Genomic DNA, 18002 nt, shown 5'->3' on the forward strand with positions numbered 1-18002 from the left:
CCTAGTGGGTAGAAGTGATAGGAGTCATTTTACGTCCAGGCTGCCTGACAGTTAGTTACTGTCAAGCTCAGACTACATAGCTAGAGGTTATATTAGAGGCACAGTTACATCAGTGTGGCTGGACAACTGATGCTTTGTTAGAAAGTTCATTCAGGGTTTCACCTGTTTTTTTTCTTCCTTTAAGGATTCTGAAATCAGATACAAGTAAGACAGGTTCAATTTCAAAAGATTCAGTCAATGGAGTTTTTCTGAAATCAAATCTAGACAGACTTTTCAAGATGATACGGCATGATAAAAAAAAAAATTAAACAGGTCCAACTTTTTTGTTGGGCATGTTTCAATCAATCCAGTGCTGTTTGAACCACAGGTACTCTCTTTATGCCAAAGTGAAAACACTCTTATAATGGCTGAAAAATATTTAAAGGAATATTTTCGGTGTCATGCAAGTTTTTTTATAGATGGCAACAATTTTGGTAAGTTTATGAAGTTGAATGCAATTTATGGATCTACATCCATTTGAATGCATGAGTTTTATGATGCCTTCAAAAACTGACAAGGTGAAGGACATTTCAACTTACAGTGCCATGAACATAGTGAATATAGCTGGTGTAGTCCCATCTGCTTCAAGAGGTTACATATGACTTATAGACCGCATGACTCTTGGGACAATGTAAAGATAATGGCTTTTGTATTTCTTGCCAGTGCTATAGAATTAGCCATTAGATGCTTTCTAAGGACTGAGATCATCTCAATTGCAAGTTGATAATAGCTGAAGCATGAGAGAACTGGAGTAAAAGCGGCGTAAAAATTCTCTAGTGAGAATCCTTTATTGCTTTCAGGGGATTTCTGGAGCATTCACAATTCCCTTTAGCAGATGCTTTTACTATTGACTTTGGAAATTCACTACTTGCACATAAAAATAATCTCAGAAATGCTGTTAGATAACTTTGTGTTGAATTCTGAGACAGTCTGCAAATCCATTTAAGCTGCTTTACTTCTCTTTGAATGTTTATGAACAACTTTTAAGAGAACATTCTTCACTTTTTACTTCATATGTTATTCCTTTTGTCTGTTTATTTGATGCCTTTGCAGACTGACAGCATCCAAAGCTGGTTAACTTGGCAGCATGATGGCAGATCATAGTCTAGCCAGGCCAGTCAAGAGCAGACCCAAAAGGAACAATTTGTCCACTTAACCATGAGCACCAAGGGGTTATGAATAAAGTATAAACTCTTCAGGAAATTGTGGAGGCATTATTACAGACAGGTCAGTCAAGAACTTTGTGCAGTATACTATAGTAGTAAAAATAAGGGAAGGAAGCCATTAGGGAAAAAATACTTTTTGATTATATTGTTCTCTCTCCTTATTTGAGTTTAGATTCACATGTCAGGAAATAGAGGGTACAAGTCAGAAAGGCAAGTTATATGGTGAAATATTAAGAGGATACATAGCTCCAAGACACTGATCATAAGATAAAAAAATGTGTTAGAGAAGGGCTTTTAACTATTAAAGTTTTTGTCAAACAGTTTTTCCTCAAACAAATGCGTCATATGGATGCTATTAAGAAACAACAAATTTGAAATAGCCATCTTGGGGTTTTTTAACATACTATAAAATCATTCGGCAGCACTGTCTTCTGCAAGATACCCTTTAAGAGAAAGGCGCATGATATTTTGAACAAAAATAACATCTGCGGTTTACAGTAGCTAGAATTGGAGCAGTGCTCATGACATGCTCTGAGCTCATTTTAGATCTGGTGAGAATGACAACTCCTTTTGACCAGTGTTTCATCTTGAATGAATGTAAATTTCCACAATAGCAATGAATTAAAAACACTAAGGCTCAGACCTGGCTACCCAAAAACTTTAAGCAGTTTAACTATTTGGTTTTGAAGTAAACTGAATTGATGAACATAGTCTTTAATTTTATTTGTTAGGTTTATTTGAATTACCTTAGTTTCTAACTGACTTATACAATATACATCATGTGCATGCATACATAGCTGTATGTATGTATTAAAGCCTCTATATATTGTGAGAATGGTGCAATACAAAATTTAAATCCCCAGTTTTTGTATATTTCTGTGGGAAAACAGTATTTAAAGCATAGCTTAATCAGTAGCTTTTGACACCAGACCTTTTAATAAATTTACCTTCAAAAATGCCACCTCCCTCACTTCCCTGTAATTTCTCTGTACCAAGCACTACTGGGTTCTTTTTCATTAGTCTTTAGTAACTTTGAGATACGTGCTCACTGTTACACAATGGCATCACTAGGACTGTGTGCAGTTGACAGGAATAGTATGATGGCTGCTAATGTACAGACACATCACAAAACTGAGACTTTTGAACACTACGCAAAAAATATGTACTTTTGTGTGGCTAGAATTACAACTCAAATTCATCTGGCTAGATTGTACAATGTACTCATCTGCATTTAGTCCAGACAGTTTATGCCTTCTCTATATTCAAGGGAGATCAAGTGTTTGGAGGCTGAATGGAAATTGTATCATCCTAATTTCTTTGAATTGCTACAACCACAATGAAGTGCATGGATCATAGTGTAGAAGAATCTGTTCTCTTCCATTGGCTCCCCCTCTCTCAGGGGACAATGACTGATTCTGTTGAGTTGCCTACCTTTTAGAAAGATTATATGCCACTGTTACATGTATTAAGCTAAATAAGTCTCACCTTATTGATATTTCATCTAGTCACCCGTAGTTATTTGAAAGGTTTTAAAAGAATATGTTACATTTTTTCATCATTATATTATTACTGAGAAAACAGACTCATGGCATCAGAAATCCCATGACTGTTAGATCTCAATTGGAAAAATTACAAATAAAAGCAAACCCAAATACCAGACTTCAAAGGTTGGCCTTCAAAACAAGACGGAAAAAATAAAATAATGGACATAGAACCCAAAGTTTTGCAATGTTTTCACTGCCTAATGGAAAGCTGACCAAATCAGTGGACAAGTTCCTGGGGCAGAGTCATGTTGTCTAACTATAGACATGTCAGCTGTATCTGCACTAGTGTCTCTAGGTTCCATTCATATTTAATTAAGAAAAAGTAGATGTTTTTACTTCACTATCCTTCTAAATTATTTTAGATGCCTGTCTTAGGATGACATGAATAGCACTCTGCTACTTCTATTCATTGGTTATAAAGACAAACTAGATACCTAGCTCAGATGGCCTCATCCCTGCAAAATTCAGTGGCTATCAATGTATCTGTTTCTTTACTGTACTGTCCTGCACTTTATTCTAGCTTGTTTTGAAGAAGTAAACAGGAACTATGCATTCCTAGGCATGGAAAACTTTTACAGGAAGGCAAAATTGCTTATCCTCGAATCAACTCTATAGAGATCTCCCAAAAAATTATTCCACAAAAAATAGAAAAAATAGTTGAATTACATAAACCAGATAAAATTCAGCATTGTTACTCAGTGTAGTGGATTCCAAGAAAAGGGGAAGGAAAAGATCTATTGAGTTCAAATTGTTCTTGACATGAAGCAATGCAGAACTTATAAGCAGAATCAGAGCTTTCCCATGGGAACACTGGTCTGACTGCAGTTTCCCAATAATGACTTCCAGTCCAGAATCATTCATATACACAACTTAGTGCATGCCATCTAAAGACTATGGTGACTGTCGATTCTTAGAGTCTGTAAACCAGTTGATTCTGTGTTAATTTATGGAAGTATAATAGGTACTGTGTCTAGGACTGGAATGAAGGGAGGAAAAGAACGTAGAAGCAGTGCAATTCATTCTGAAAAGAAGATGGGCAAAAATATGGAAAAAGTGAGCAAAGACAATGCAGACTAAACATAGATATAAATTTGATATTCTTGGCACCAAAAATTTTACATATTTCCTAAACAAAAACTTCCAAGCCAAGACAATAAGGAGAATATATAATCCCTAGATCTGGTATGCTTGGGCCTTTTAAAGGATTATTAACATCATAAAAATACAATACATAGATGAGAGAATTATATGATTACACAAGTGGTGACTGTTTATAAGCAGCAAACTTGTTGATTTGCAAATAATTGCATCAGAAGAAGTGATCAGAAGACAAGAGATTTGTTCTTACCCATTCAGAGTAGAAGCCGAATGTGAAACTTTTCACCTTATGCATCAGGTTTTCTTACCTGGTGAGCAGTGACCTGGCTGTGTTCAGAACATCAGAGTAGGTGCTGGAACAAATTTCTTGGGTCTCTCAGTCACGTCTGTGCCAACACAGTCAACCACATCAATTTCTTTCCAGTTGTTTACATTCACATATTTACCACATATTTTGAAACCTGGAAGGCTGAAATTCAGTGTGCAAATCAAAATTCCTAAAGTTAGATATTTACTTCAGATGTAGGTGTCTATTCACTAGTGTGTGGCAATAGGGCTTGATGTGATTGCCTCAAAGTAAGTATCTCTTGTCATTTGACTGGCCACTGCCATTCCAGCAAAGAGGTCCTTTGTCACATCTGCCATGCAGATGTCTTAGATACCCCAGGGTATCTCAAGTAGTACTAGCTGACTACATTTAGGCAAGGAGATACAGTTTGTTCACTATGTTAGCAGAACTTGTGTTGACCAAAGGTGACGTTTGAGTCTCTCTTTGGTTTTCTTTTATGTATTTGAAAGGAAAGAATGGGTATCAGTGAGTTGAGGTATTCTATACTGACGAGCAGAATGCATACTTTTGACTGACTGTGATTTAAGACATTAAATGTAAAAGTGCTGATACAGCTTAACTGAATCATTATATAGGACAGTAAGATGTGTAGTATGTTTGCATTTGTGTGTGTTTTACAGCCTGGATAAGTCACTCAGAATGATATGGACATATACCGATAATATAGTCTTTGGAATACACTCCCTGCAGTAGATACAAAAACCCTCTGGGTGAATTAATAGTAAAAGATGGTATGACTAATTTTTGAGAAATGAATGTTATATTCGGTGTCAGGTAGAAGCCAAGGAGTTGAGTAATGAGTTCTCAAAAATGTCAAACATGTTCCATAATAGCTACTTTCTATTGTTAAAAGGAAATGTGCAAGTTGAAATTACTTTTTATAGTTGCTGGACTCTTTGATCTCTATGTAAATACAGGGTAAGTAGTCACTAGCAACAGAATTATATAATCAAAATTGCTAATATCTTTATTGTAAGCTAAATGTATTTTATTAATTCAAATATTTGTAAGGATCCCTGCATAAAAACAACAATGTTTCTAGTACTGTCAGCTTCCTATTAATTCCTGTGTGTCATATTTGTGCAGAGTTGTTTACAAGGCCTACAGAAAAAGGGGTCTGAGGCTGTTGTTGATTAACTCCAGCCAGCAGCTCAGCCTCACCCAGCCTCTCGCTCGCTCACCCACGGTGGGATGGAGGAAAGAATTGGAAGGGTAAAAGTGAGAAAACTTCTGGGTTCAGATAAATTCAGTTTAATAGGTAAAGCCAAAGCCACACACACAAGGAAAACAAAACAGGGAATTCATCCACCACTTCCTATCAGCCATCTCCAGGAAAGCAGGGCTCCATCACGCATAATGGTGACTTGGGAAAACAAACTCCATAACTCTGAACATCCCCATCCCCCCCCTTCTTTCTTCTTCCTGCACCTTTATCTGCTGAGTTCAACACCATACAGTGTGGGATGTGTCCCTTTGGTCAGTTGGGGTCAGCTGTCCCAGCTGTGTCCCCTCCCAGCCTCTTCTGCTCCCCTGGCCTACTTGCTGGCAGGGTGGTGTGAAAAGCAGAGAAGACAGCACTGTTCAGCAATAGCTAAAACAGTGTTGGTAACACACGGATGTTTTAATCACAAATCCAAAACAGCACCCTACAGGCTGTTATGAAGAAAATAACTTGATCCCAGCCAAAACCCAGACAAAGGCCTAACCCAAATGTCAGCAGTGAGAGAGTCAGCACAAGAAAGTTTCTGAATAAATCAGGGAGGTGATGGGAGGAAGTTTAATGTCTAGCCAGAGGGAACTAATCTTAAGTCTGGAGTACAGAGACCGTGGAACTTACAAAAAAGTATATAGTTGGGTCAGTTTAGTTATCTGTATAACAGCAAATGCATGAGTTGGCATGTGTCAATCTCACACACTTCTTGTCTTGGAGTTATTTCTGCTGTTTAGGCAAACCTATGACTGTCTGGGGCAGATCTTACACTGAACTCATAGTACACTTTAGCTGCTCAGCAGTGGAAAGGGAACTTACAGCTGCTTTAAGATTTTCTAGCACAATGAAAAAACAGAATAGGAGGGAAGAAGTAATTTCTGCTGGGCACTGTGAAGGGCCAGGGCACAGTTTGCATTGGAAGTCCTGGTTTAAGTGCTTGCCTTTTGAAGGCTATTATTAACAAATACTAATTACAGGAGGCCAGTGGTTACTTTAACATGTAAGGATTTGTTAAGATACTTGGTGATTCTCAGGATGAGAAGATGAGTGGTGTAAAATTGTCCCTGTGTCTGTTCTTACCTGGTGATGTGTGCTTGGCTTTAGGATACTTGGGGAGACCCCTGTCTCTGCTCTGCAGCAATGTGATGTTGAACTTCACTGTCACTGTTAAAAGTGTATCTCTGCTATCGATTTTTCCCTATAAAAGTGAACAAGAAATCTACTCAGTATTTAAACAGCACAGATTTATTGCTGTTGCAACTGCTTTTGCAAATAACACTTATCACCCTCAAATTTACATTACTTGCATGATGGATGTTAACAAATTTAGAGACCATTCAGGCTTCTATTTGTATACTTGGTGGAAATGTACTCATTAGAAATAGGGTCTGCAAATGCCAACAAGATGATAACAAATAGAACATATTGTGGGACTGATGTGCATAATTTCTAAGCTTTACACTGTATTTGCAACTCCTGATGTGCACAAGGTCAGGAAATAAAATTCCTTTTCTTCCAGAATACTGTTAATGGGGACATGCAGCTGACAAATTGTTAAGTCATTTGTTGGAGTATCCATTTTCCATGATTTTGCAGAGCAGGTCAGGTTGAATAAATGAAGGAGGGTGCCCAAGTATTTGCAGTATTCTTGGTGCCATTGGCTGTTGTAATTGCTGCTGAGAAACTTGTTTATCACTCCATTCCCAGAAAATTGCCTGGAGACTGGCTGATGTTCCTTTTGCTAAGACAGAAGCCAAAAAGAAGCGTAGGGGTGATCACAATGCTTGTCTGTAGGCACAGCTTTTAGACCTGTCCAAAAATGAGCTGAACTGGGAAGTATAATTCTGCCATTCTAACAGGAAATTGAAGGGCATTTCTTCAGAACTGATATTGTGTGAAATTATGTTAATTTTGAAAAAAATATTTTTAGAATTGAATTTGAAAGCAATTTTGAAAACATTGTTTAAAAAACATTGGACTACTTAGAGTTTTATTTAGCAAACACAGGATTCATGTGGAAAACCAGAATATTTTTGGGGCATCCATCTAAGTGTAAGCATTTGTACACTCTGGGTAGCTACACTTGAATTAGTCACTGTGGGGCTTCTTGTTGTCTGTAGAAATATATCCAATGAAGTCCATGTTGACTGCTTACATAGATAAAAGTGCTTCCTAGAAAGCCCTATGAAGAGACCCCACATTGCCTTAGATGTTTATATTTGCAGTGTAGATACCTCACTCTAGGTGAAATAGAGCCTATGATTTATGTCCACAGAGAGTCCTTAGGAATACAGTGAGACTCTGCAAATATACATCAGAATCTTTATGGATACTTTAGGTTTTACCATTTTAACCACCCAGGGGTACTAATTTAAAAAGAAAAATTTAAAAATTTTTAAGTAACTGTAACTAATGTTTATTCAGCATTTTAATGGAGGAACTTATGGTCATTCTAATGGCACTGGAAACTTCATTAACTCCATATTTTCCTTCTATCTCTGCAGTAAATGATTATGTAAAGCAAACAAAATACTAAAATATCATGACTGTTGTCAAAAAGACCATCACAGCTGACTTCTCTAATTAAATAAAGAGATTTCTGTTTTCTGTGACACCTCATTATACCATTTTTAGCTCCTAACAAGCATGACAACAAGCTATGAATACACTTCAGGTCTATGGCAGTTGTGTTTCCCTTATTTTTCCCCTGTAACCATATCTACAGTAGTGCAGTTGCAAGATACTTCATTTCACATTTCATTTAGTCTTTTCCATATCTGTATGATATTTGCTAAGTGAATGTCCAGCTAATTTCATCATGAATCAGGATTGCTAGTTATCCCTTTATTTGGCCTTTTAAATTCTATGAAAATAAATATATTAGGTAATTTACTTTTCCTTTTTCTATCTATATTTATATTTTAATTAATTATTTTTATTCATTTATATTTAAAAGTATTGCTTCCTTGCTACATTTTACAAACATTTTTCTAGAAGATCAGTGATATAACCAAGTGCACTAAATATTGAAGCTCTGTCTGTTATACATAGAACGTTCTACACTGCTATTAAAACCTTTAATTTCATAACATAGTAAAAAACTTTACAGCTTTACTATTTTATCTAGCTTGAGTGGAAAATAATGTCAGTCTAATGACTTTGTTGTAGGCATAAATGAAGAAGCAAGTTAATTCTGAGAATATTTAGCAGGTGTTTTTTTTTTTTTTTTTTTTTGTTGTCATTCAGAATAGTAATATGCAGCTGGTAAATTTACAGATAACTGCAGTTAATCAGTGGACTGTGTACTTCAGTCTGCTTTTCCTCTGTTGAAAAATTTCCTTTCCAAGTTTTAACAAATAACTTTACTAAAGAAAGAAAGGGTTGTTTAGGTCACAATTTAATAAAGTATTTGAACATTTAGATTAGGAAATTAATGAGACTTAAACATGTCTTTAAAATTAAACTCGTGTATAAATGCATTACAAAGTACACCAGAGCAGAAAGACTGAGAGACACTCTATCTTTCAGAGATAATCCATTCTTTCAAACTGTGGCTCATTCTTCCCAGTTTATGTTTATGGAAGCTGATTAATCTTCCTTTGACCTCATTGACATGGGATAATAAGCTGAAATTGTACCAGCTTGTGTGCCTAAGTTTTCAGTTCCTGAGGCTAAATTTTCTACTAAGGTCAATTGGCTTGAAATTTTGGATTGCAAAACCATGTTGGAATAAAGATATAAGGTACTGTAGAGGAAAGAGTGAAAATAATGCTATTTATTTAACCTTCAGAGCTATTTAATGGAAAATTATATCATTTCACAGTCAATTTTACCTATCACTAAGTGGTTTTTGCATATATATTTTTCTGTGCAGGTCAACTTCTATGTAAGTGTGAAGGCAATTTACACCCTTGGACACAGTGTATCTCTGATTGCTCTTACTACAGGAAGTATAATTCTTTGCCTTTTCAGGTGTGTTTTTTTCATGAATAAACATGAACAATGATGAGATGGTTTTAACTGTTGTCTGATTGCTCAGATATTTAGAAAATGCATCAGTTTTACACTTTTCTCACTTAAACAGCTGACAATAATGTAATGCTAACTTGATTTTTGCTAGCACCAGACATCATAAAAAATTTCAGCACTTTACAAATTTACACACATTATAGCCCACAGAAGAAAAAATAGTCCTTTAGGAATGGATTATATAAAGCATTTTATATTTGATTAATAAAAATGACACCTTGAATTGCTCTTGAAAATTAGTAGGATGCTGGTCTCAACACTGGACAAGTGGGCAGCCATATTTTGCAGAAGCTTCTGAGTGGTCTTCAGGAGTGCTATAATCGAAGGTAATCATTAATTTCTCCAAGTAAGGTTGTAAAGGTATGGATAATTATGCTGAAGTGCTGAGTGTGCAATGTTGGGGTTTTTTTTAGACAGTGCGAGGAAAGGCAGTACTGTTTGTTGGTTTTGTCTAATTTTTGGGAGTTATATAGATTGAAAGCAGTCTCCGACTGGTAAAAGAAATTGCAAAATGGAATTATCAGTATCACAGCTTTTCTCAGTCTCTCCAGTTTCATGCCTTTATATATCACTTCTAGGTGTCTAATAGGATAGCCTTTATATTTTCCATCATAAACTTCACACTTTTCTGTTCCACTGCACCAAGAAAAACAAGAAAATGCATCTCTCAGGTTTGGTAGAAAATAAGTACACGTAATTTGTAGAGAACAGTGTGTTGTTTGTCAGAGCCTCATTCCTCTCATGGCAAGTTCTGTAAGCCTTTTAGTCTGCCATTAAGTTTTCTCAGTATTTATATATTCAGAGACTATTTAGAACAGATATATAACCCATAATTATATTTTTGAATATCTTTGAAAAAATTTGAGCCAATCACAGTTATCTTCTTTCTACCAACAAATGCTACAGGTAGATTGTGCATTTTCAAAACTGCTAAAACCTAGTAACACATTTAAGAGAGTGTTAGAGACATCTGAATGTTGTCCATCACCAGAAGTCAGTTATAACAAACAGATCAAGAATTTGAGAGGTGTACTCAAAACCTTCAGTTTAAATATCCAAGTTGAGAACTCCCCAATCTCTGAGTCAGTGTAAAGACCCAAAGTTGTTGTTTTTTGGTTGTTTTTTTTTCAAGGTGGAACATCAGGACTTCTAAGTCTCCCCATAAAGAAGCCTGTTTGTTACCTACAGGAAGTGTAGGCGCCTCCTAACATAGTCAGATGAATTACGAACACAGATAAATTTTAAAACCACCCTATTCTGTATATAGTTTCCCAAGCACGTAGCAAGCAGCCAGTTATTATGGAAGGCTGCAGTTGAAGCAATTGTAAATTATGAGTAATAGAAGTGAATGCAAATGGCTATGTGTGTATGTCTGTTTGTCTCTCAGACATGTTGTAGGGCATGCCATATGTTATGGTAATTTTTAGTGACTGAGTTTGGAAAATAAGAATGTTTCTGTAAGTTTTAACTCTTTGCTACTCAGCTGGTAACACCCTCTATCCAAGAAACATACTTTGCCCTGAGAGGTACCAGGGTTCTTTATAGGGAATGTCAATATACTTTTATAAAGATCAGTCACTCACCCCTGAAACACATTCACCTTTGAATGTAACCAGAAAACTTTCATCTTGCTGTGTTTAAAAAGGAGAGCAAAGAACAACTATTCTAAATGAAACTATCTAAAGATGATTCGTTGGTTAAGTAGTCAGGTAAAAATCAGAAGTTACTAATGCAGTATGCTTGTCAAAATCCTGATTTCATCCAGCAGGATTAGGATTTAAACTCTGGGTATTAATAACACAAGAGATTATTAAAACTGTACATTGCTAGATTTTTATATGTATGCTTCAAATTATATGGCATTTAATCCTGAATATGTGCCGTATTTTTAATGAAAGAAAACATGTAATAATGTGGAGGTTAATTTAATTATAGATAATGTATTCATGACAAGGAAGTGGAAAATTTTTTTTAAGTATTACGACTTGACTTCTGCAGTCTATTATATATTATGTACTGTCTGTCAGAACAGATACAGCCTCAGGATTTTGCTGTTCTTCACAATATCAGCCATAAATGAATAAAAGGCAAAAGGAGAGTTGTTTCTGAAAGTTTCCATGCAGTTGCAATATTCTGTTTTGCATTTATTCCAAAGAACTGAACTTGATTTTAATCTTTACAGAAACATTGTATGGGTTCCCATTATTAGTGTCTGTACAGGACACATTTAAAAGCATTGTACAAGGAAAGGATTTTATATGTGGCAATCTTTTAATCACAAAACAAAGATATAAAATGTGAATTTCTCTAAATACCTTGCCAGACTAAGCTGACAGCATTTTTCAAGTTACTATGGTGCCACTCCTCACATAATATTCTATATGCTTATTATAGTTAAAGCTAAGTGGTAACTTTCTGGCACACTGTTTTCCTCTTGGAGGTTGCCAATTTGTCAGGCACATTCTTGCTTCTGCAAACTTAATTTATAAACAGCAAAGCTAATAATTTTGATTTAGTCAAAAGAAGTTGCTTTACCCTTCTTAGAATGTAAGTTTCCATTTCTTCATTTTGAATGTCTAGGTTTTAATATATCATAAAGTTTTAGAAAAGTGGAAATCATAATGATTGAAAATAAATAGTATTTTTTAGATATTTTTAAAAGGTGGGTTTGTTCCAACTCAAAGTGAAAATAAATTGTACAACAACATATTTCTACAAAACACTGACATTCTAGATCTTACTGTAGACCTTATTATACTCCTGCATAACAAAACCTTCCCAAAAGAGTCAGTTTCTCTGTTATGTGTTTCTTACCAAGGAGAAAAATATGAATCTCCATCATTTCTGTAAGATGTGCTTTCATGTGCATCATCTGTAAACATTCCTCACATGGTACTTTTGTATCATGAGGTAGTCATATCAAAGGAGTAAGCATGCTAGCTTTTATTTCATTGTTAAAGAACAGTATTTCTTTTTTATTCTGAGTCATTGTACATATCTCAAAAAAAAACCCACCTTCCTTCTAAAATATTGGTTTGACAGTCTTGTATATATGCAACATTTATTATTTCAGTTGCTGAATGGAATGAAGAACTAATCATCTAAATTAGTTACTCAAGAAAAATATTTTCTTCTGCTTGCAGCTTGCACGTACCTCTGAATTCCATAGGAATGTACAATGCAGTCCAATGTAACAGGAGTATTTCAGTTTTTCTCAGAACCTACGTCAGCAAATGACATGCATAATCACAGAAATCACTGGGTTTTTGACAAATGCTTTAAGTTCAGCCTGGTTTTATGTCCTTTGCCACACGGAGCTAGGCACATGCATTTCTTATTTATTTCCTTACAGTCACTGTAACTGTCCTTGCTTTAGTAGTTTCAGAATGGATTGTTTAGTGTTCTTTGGTAAATATAAAAATGTGAAGACTACTTGGAAGCTGCCACTGCACACCACCATAACATCCTATTGCATCTTCGTTCTTTCATTGCTCATACTTGCTAAATGCCCAGGCTTCTGGCTTATTTCCAGGTGCAGTTCAAGGTGCTGATTTTGACCAAACAAACCTTTTATCAGTTTGGTTTCTGGGGATTTTCTATTAAAAAAATCTGTTAAATGAGAAGATCTTGAAGGGAATGTTCTTTTAAGTGAAAAGTCCTCAGTTTATACCTTGTTTCCCCTGGGCACTCATTCACTTACTTGAAATATTTAATTTGTTATTTGTCAGGCTTTCACATGGCTGCTGGACTGAAGAAGTTTTGTCTTATTGGATAGAAAGAATAGGCAATGTGATGTTTTGAATGCATTTTTAAATTGTTCCTGCATACACTCACATCAAAGGATGAAAAGCCATTATATAGCAAAATGCAGACGTGAAATAAAAAATTAAACCAGACAGTAGTAGGTAAGACCATCTGAAATACAGGATAATCAGAGTTTTAATTGTGAGAAAAACACGAGGATGAGGGCACACACAGAAGGATATAGTAATCTGTGAGTTTTGTCAATGTATGTTAAAGTCTGGGACAAATCCCACTGGGATCTGTTGGTTGTTAATAGTGAAAAGATGTACAAAATACCTTATTTGTATATTTTGGACAGCCTATAATGATGATGAGGATGATGATGATAAAAGAAAACAGCAAGGCAACACTGAGAATATGACAGGAAGAAAGAGTAGGCTCTTAAAGCTCATACTACAAAGAAACAGTTGGAGAGTAGTAGAATTAGTTCAAGAACTTTCTGTCTAGAAATCTAAAATGCCTGTTTTTAAATCTCTTCTTAGAAAACTTCATTGTACTCGGAACTACATCCATCTGAACCTGTTCCTCTCTTTCATTCTAAGAGCAATCTCTGTTTTAGTCAAGGATGATATTCTCTATTCCAGCTCCAACACAGCTCACTGTCCAGAGGATCAAACCTCATGGGTAATAAACCTCATTTGCTACCTGGTATAATGCTGTTGTCACAAATTTTCCTCCCTGGTCCCTTTAAATATTTAGGAATATCAAGCTGTCAGTGTAGACAATTCTATAGAGAATACAATGGCTAGTAAAACGGTCTATTAGAAGTAGCCAGAGAAAGAAAGTTGCAGCACAAGTAACAGAACTTAATGTTGGTTTGCATGTTCATGAAGGGACAACATCATCTGCCAAAACATGTCATCACCAGCTGTAGCTCAGAATAAATATGGCCACTGCATTAATCAGCTGGGAGAGTTTAAGACAAACAGGAATATCATCAGCTGGGAACGATTAAAGGCAGCTTGTCTGGAAATGTTCCAGCAGCTTTATCAGGGGTCCAGAAACTAGACAGGTATCAATGGAGGGAGAGAAATGAGTCAAGGAATTAAATGTCATCAGTATTATTTAAATATTAACTCCTCTGTACTTTCTGGCAGTGACCGAGGTGGTGTCATCTGCATTCTTGGCAAGATAATATGTTTATTCCATTTTCATGCAGGGAGGTTAAAAAATTCTCAAGTCTTGCTGTTAAAAGACTGACCACTATATGATATTCTCCATTATCTGCTATTGTTGTTTCAGTCAAAAGTGCTGCAAAAGAACCCTACAGATATTGCTGAATACCTTCCGAATTTAATTTACTGCAGTTTAAGCTTCTGAAAAAAAATGGAGGGAAGATATTTTTATATTGATGAAGCCATATTGTCCCAAAGCATAAAGTTCTTAGCAGTGACTACAAAACTGTATGTATCAATTAGTAATCTTTAGTAGTCTTCATTTCTAATGAAGACAAATAAGCTCTGAGTTAATAGACCTGAAATAGGCAAAGTACTTAGTAGGCAGACTGCCAGGGGTAATCAAAGGTTCTTAGGTCCTTGAAAAATTCATCAGTGAACTCTCAAAATGCTACTTGATTTCTGCAATTTTGTTTATTCTCATTATTCTTATAGACTGCAAAGGCTCATACTTTCATATTTGAATATGTCCAGTTGTGTGGACTGTTGAGTAATTTCTGTTGCGTTATATGTGGGATGATCTGACACCAGCTTGGCAAGGCTCTTTTGTCTTGTATTGCCTGGATGCTACTTTTCTTATATAACAGCATGTAGGGTTTACCCCTTTTGTCACATGTGTGTGATGTTCCACAGTTCTGCTGCACGTGCAGATGTCTAAAAGCACACAATTCAGAATGCAGTGTAACTAGGTCCTGAATCTGAATGGCACAGAGCCATAATTCTGTCTGACTCTTTACTGACAGATACCTTCACTGTTCAGCATCTGGAAATACACTTTATACAGAATTAGCTGAAGGAGGAAGGGAAGATATTTTGATATGGGATTCTGGTATGTAAATCGAGAATATAATAAATGGGAGTCTTGGAATTTAAAAGAGATTACAAAGATTTTGGATTTTGCTAATCTGGTTGTAAGTAGTCATACGCATAAAAGAAAATTTCAACTGGTATTTTGAAATATTTAATTTTCTCCATCTCAAATTTTATGGACCATTACTGGTCTGCAATGGGTATCCCTTCAGTGGATACAAAGTCCAGAGGCAAGATTAGTTTTATTAAACAAGATTATCGAACCAAGCTGTTTCTCTGGGCTTCTGTCTTTCTCACTGGACAGTTTATCTCATCTGCTTTAAGCCTTTCTCTGGACATGCTTGTCTCTTCATGAGCTGTATAAGGAGCTAGTCGTCTAGTAGGTGGCTAGCTTTCACCAGAAACCTTGCTTGTAGGCAGCTAAAATTAGCTGAAATTAATTCAAGCATTTGGGCTCTTACTTAGTTGTATAGGCATGCACACAGGCATAAATATGGGCTTGTATGTTGCATGGGATGCGCTGAGGTATCTCAGATACCACAAGGGGCTGATGAATACAAAGAATTATCTCTGGGAGATCTATGCCCTTCTGGTTTCGAAGCTGGTGACCGGGGTCCCTGAGGGCATCTCACTTCATAATAGACACCTATGTTTAGACAGAGGAATCAGTCACTAAATGAGTAAGTTACCTACTTAGGTATTTGGTGTACTTGGAATTTTAACAGAAACAGTGGAGGTATGGAGGGTATTTAAAATGGGGAAGGGTGTAAAGCAGGCAGAAACTAGAAGCTTTATTTAGTTCATTTTGTTTAGTCTGTTACATTCACCATATCATCACATTTCTCAGCTCAGTCTCAGCAGAAACATTTTTGTGTTCAATTCTCGCATCCAAGATTGCTGTTGGGAAGTACCAAAGTAGCAGGAGCCAGCACTGTGGAACATCAGCCACACAGACATCTGAAAATTAATTCTGAAGAGCAGCACACAGACTATAAGTATATGGGAACTTCATTTTATGATACATGCATATGTGTTTTGATAATTAAGAAACACTGAAGCATTTTCTAAAGGGAAAACATCATTTTTAAAAGTCCAGTCAACTTTTTCTTCTAAGTCTACTTTCATGTAAAGTTATATTTTTCACTCAGTTTCCTGCTTAGCCTTGAAAAATTTATAAAGCAACTTCTTTGTTAATTTTTATTATGTTAGGAAGCCAGTTGGGATTTTAATATATTTATTAGCCACCTAGTAGATCATTTAATCTAATAGCCATTTATTAACTATCGCAAATATGTGCTTTTATTGATAACCACAACCTTTTACAATATTTGTGCTCGGAAGTTTTTAAAATTTCTGACTGAATTTGCTATGAGAGTCATCTAAATAAGTTTATATAATTAATTTTCTTTTTACATATACAGTAACATTTACAATGTCTCAGTTTGCTTGACTGAATAAAAAAAATCTCTACAGGATCTGGGTTACTATTATTACATGCAGTTAAATCCTATAGGATATATTAATAACAGAGTAATACAGCATCTTTCCTGCAACAACTTTGATCTTTATTCTTATATTTCAGGTGGGCTGCAAGGCTATTTTGGTATTTTTTCAATATGGTGTGATGGCAAACTTTTACTGGCTGTTAGTTGAAGGACTTTACCTCCACATCCTCCTTGTGCTAATATTCTCCCCCAACAGACACTTCACAATCTACCTGCTGATTGGATGGGGTAAGAACTTAAAACATCTTCCAATAATATTATTTTTTTCTGTATGACTGTACAGGTTCAGTATTTCATACCAAGGCTGTCCTGCTGTTTCTGTTGAATGACTCCTCAGACTCACTAGTTCCTCAAATCAGCCCCAGCAAAAGGTTACAGCCGTGGGAGAGAGGGGGAACAGAACTGCTGAAGCATAACTGCTAGCTTGTTCCTTGGCATGGCTCTGACCAGTGCCAGTCCGCACAATGCCCAGAAGTTGTTCAGGATATAGGTTGGTACAAGGACTGCTACCACAAAACATGTGATTCAGGCTGTCCTAAATTGGGAGGAAGAAGAAAGTTTATCTGTACATCCACAAGCTATGCTATACTATTTGCCTTTTCAAAAAGCCCAGTAATATTGTCCATCTGGTTTTAAATACATGTATTCCTTTCATTTCCAGAAAGTACAATGACATTTATACAGAGCACTTCAAAGTTTCCAGTAATAGGTGGCCATAAAACATTTAGGTATTGCTGGGAAATGGGAATGTGTGTGGAAATGGTTCCTTATGAGATGATTTACACTTCAGTTTTATAGTATAGTCCTTGGAAGTGCATTGGGAATGCATAACTTGTATCTGTCTCCCTGTAGGTCACTCTGACAGCTTGAAAGAAACCTAAGAAAGGCATGTTCTTTGTGTATTAGTCATTATGGCTGTATTTTTCTAAGAAATAAACCCACTTCCCTGCAGTCTTTGTTTGTAATACATTGCTTACATCATGTAGCTCGTCAGATGGGCCTCTCCATCCACTCACTAAACTGTTGACTATATGCTTATATTTGGGGAATAATTGCTTACTAGCAGGCTGAACATTTTTTTTTTTTTTTTTTGTGTGTGTGGACTTATAATTTTCTGATCATCCTCTAAATCTCTTTGGGTTTTTCAGGAATTCCTACCATATTCATTATTACGTGGACAGTGACACGGATCATTTTAGAGGACACTGGGTATGTGTGCAGGGGAGAGAAAGCTTAAAGCCTCCAATTGTGCCAATACAATCCTTGCCTTGGG

The 18002-nt window shown here is 36.0% G+C and overlaps 1 protein-coding gene across 1 annotated transcript in view; it reads left to right on the forward strand.

Moving 5' to 3' along the window:
* Positions 1–18002, forward strand: part of VIPR2 (vasoactive intestinal peptide receptor 2) — a 60160-nt gene that overhangs the window by 24748 nt on the left and 17410 nt on the right. The window contains exons 4-7 of the mRNA XM_026842589.1: positions 9281–9378; positions 13722–13863; positions 16807–16957; positions 17878–17938. Of these exons, the coding sequence (XP_026698390.1) occupies positions 9281–9378; positions 13722–13863; positions 16807–16957; positions 17878–17938 (452 nt within the window). The remainder of the gene's footprint in view (positions 1–9280; positions 9379–13721; positions 13864–16806; positions 16958–17877; positions 17939–18002) is intronic.

This window comes from Athene cunicularia (genome assembly GCF_003259725.1).
Source record: "Athene cunicularia isolate RWA chromosome 2 unlocalized genomic scaffold, athCun1 chr2_part1, whole genome shotgun sequence".
Taxonomy (NCBI): domain Eukaryota; kingdom Metazoa; phylum Chordata; class Aves; order Strigiformes; family Strigidae; genus Athene; species Athene cunicularia.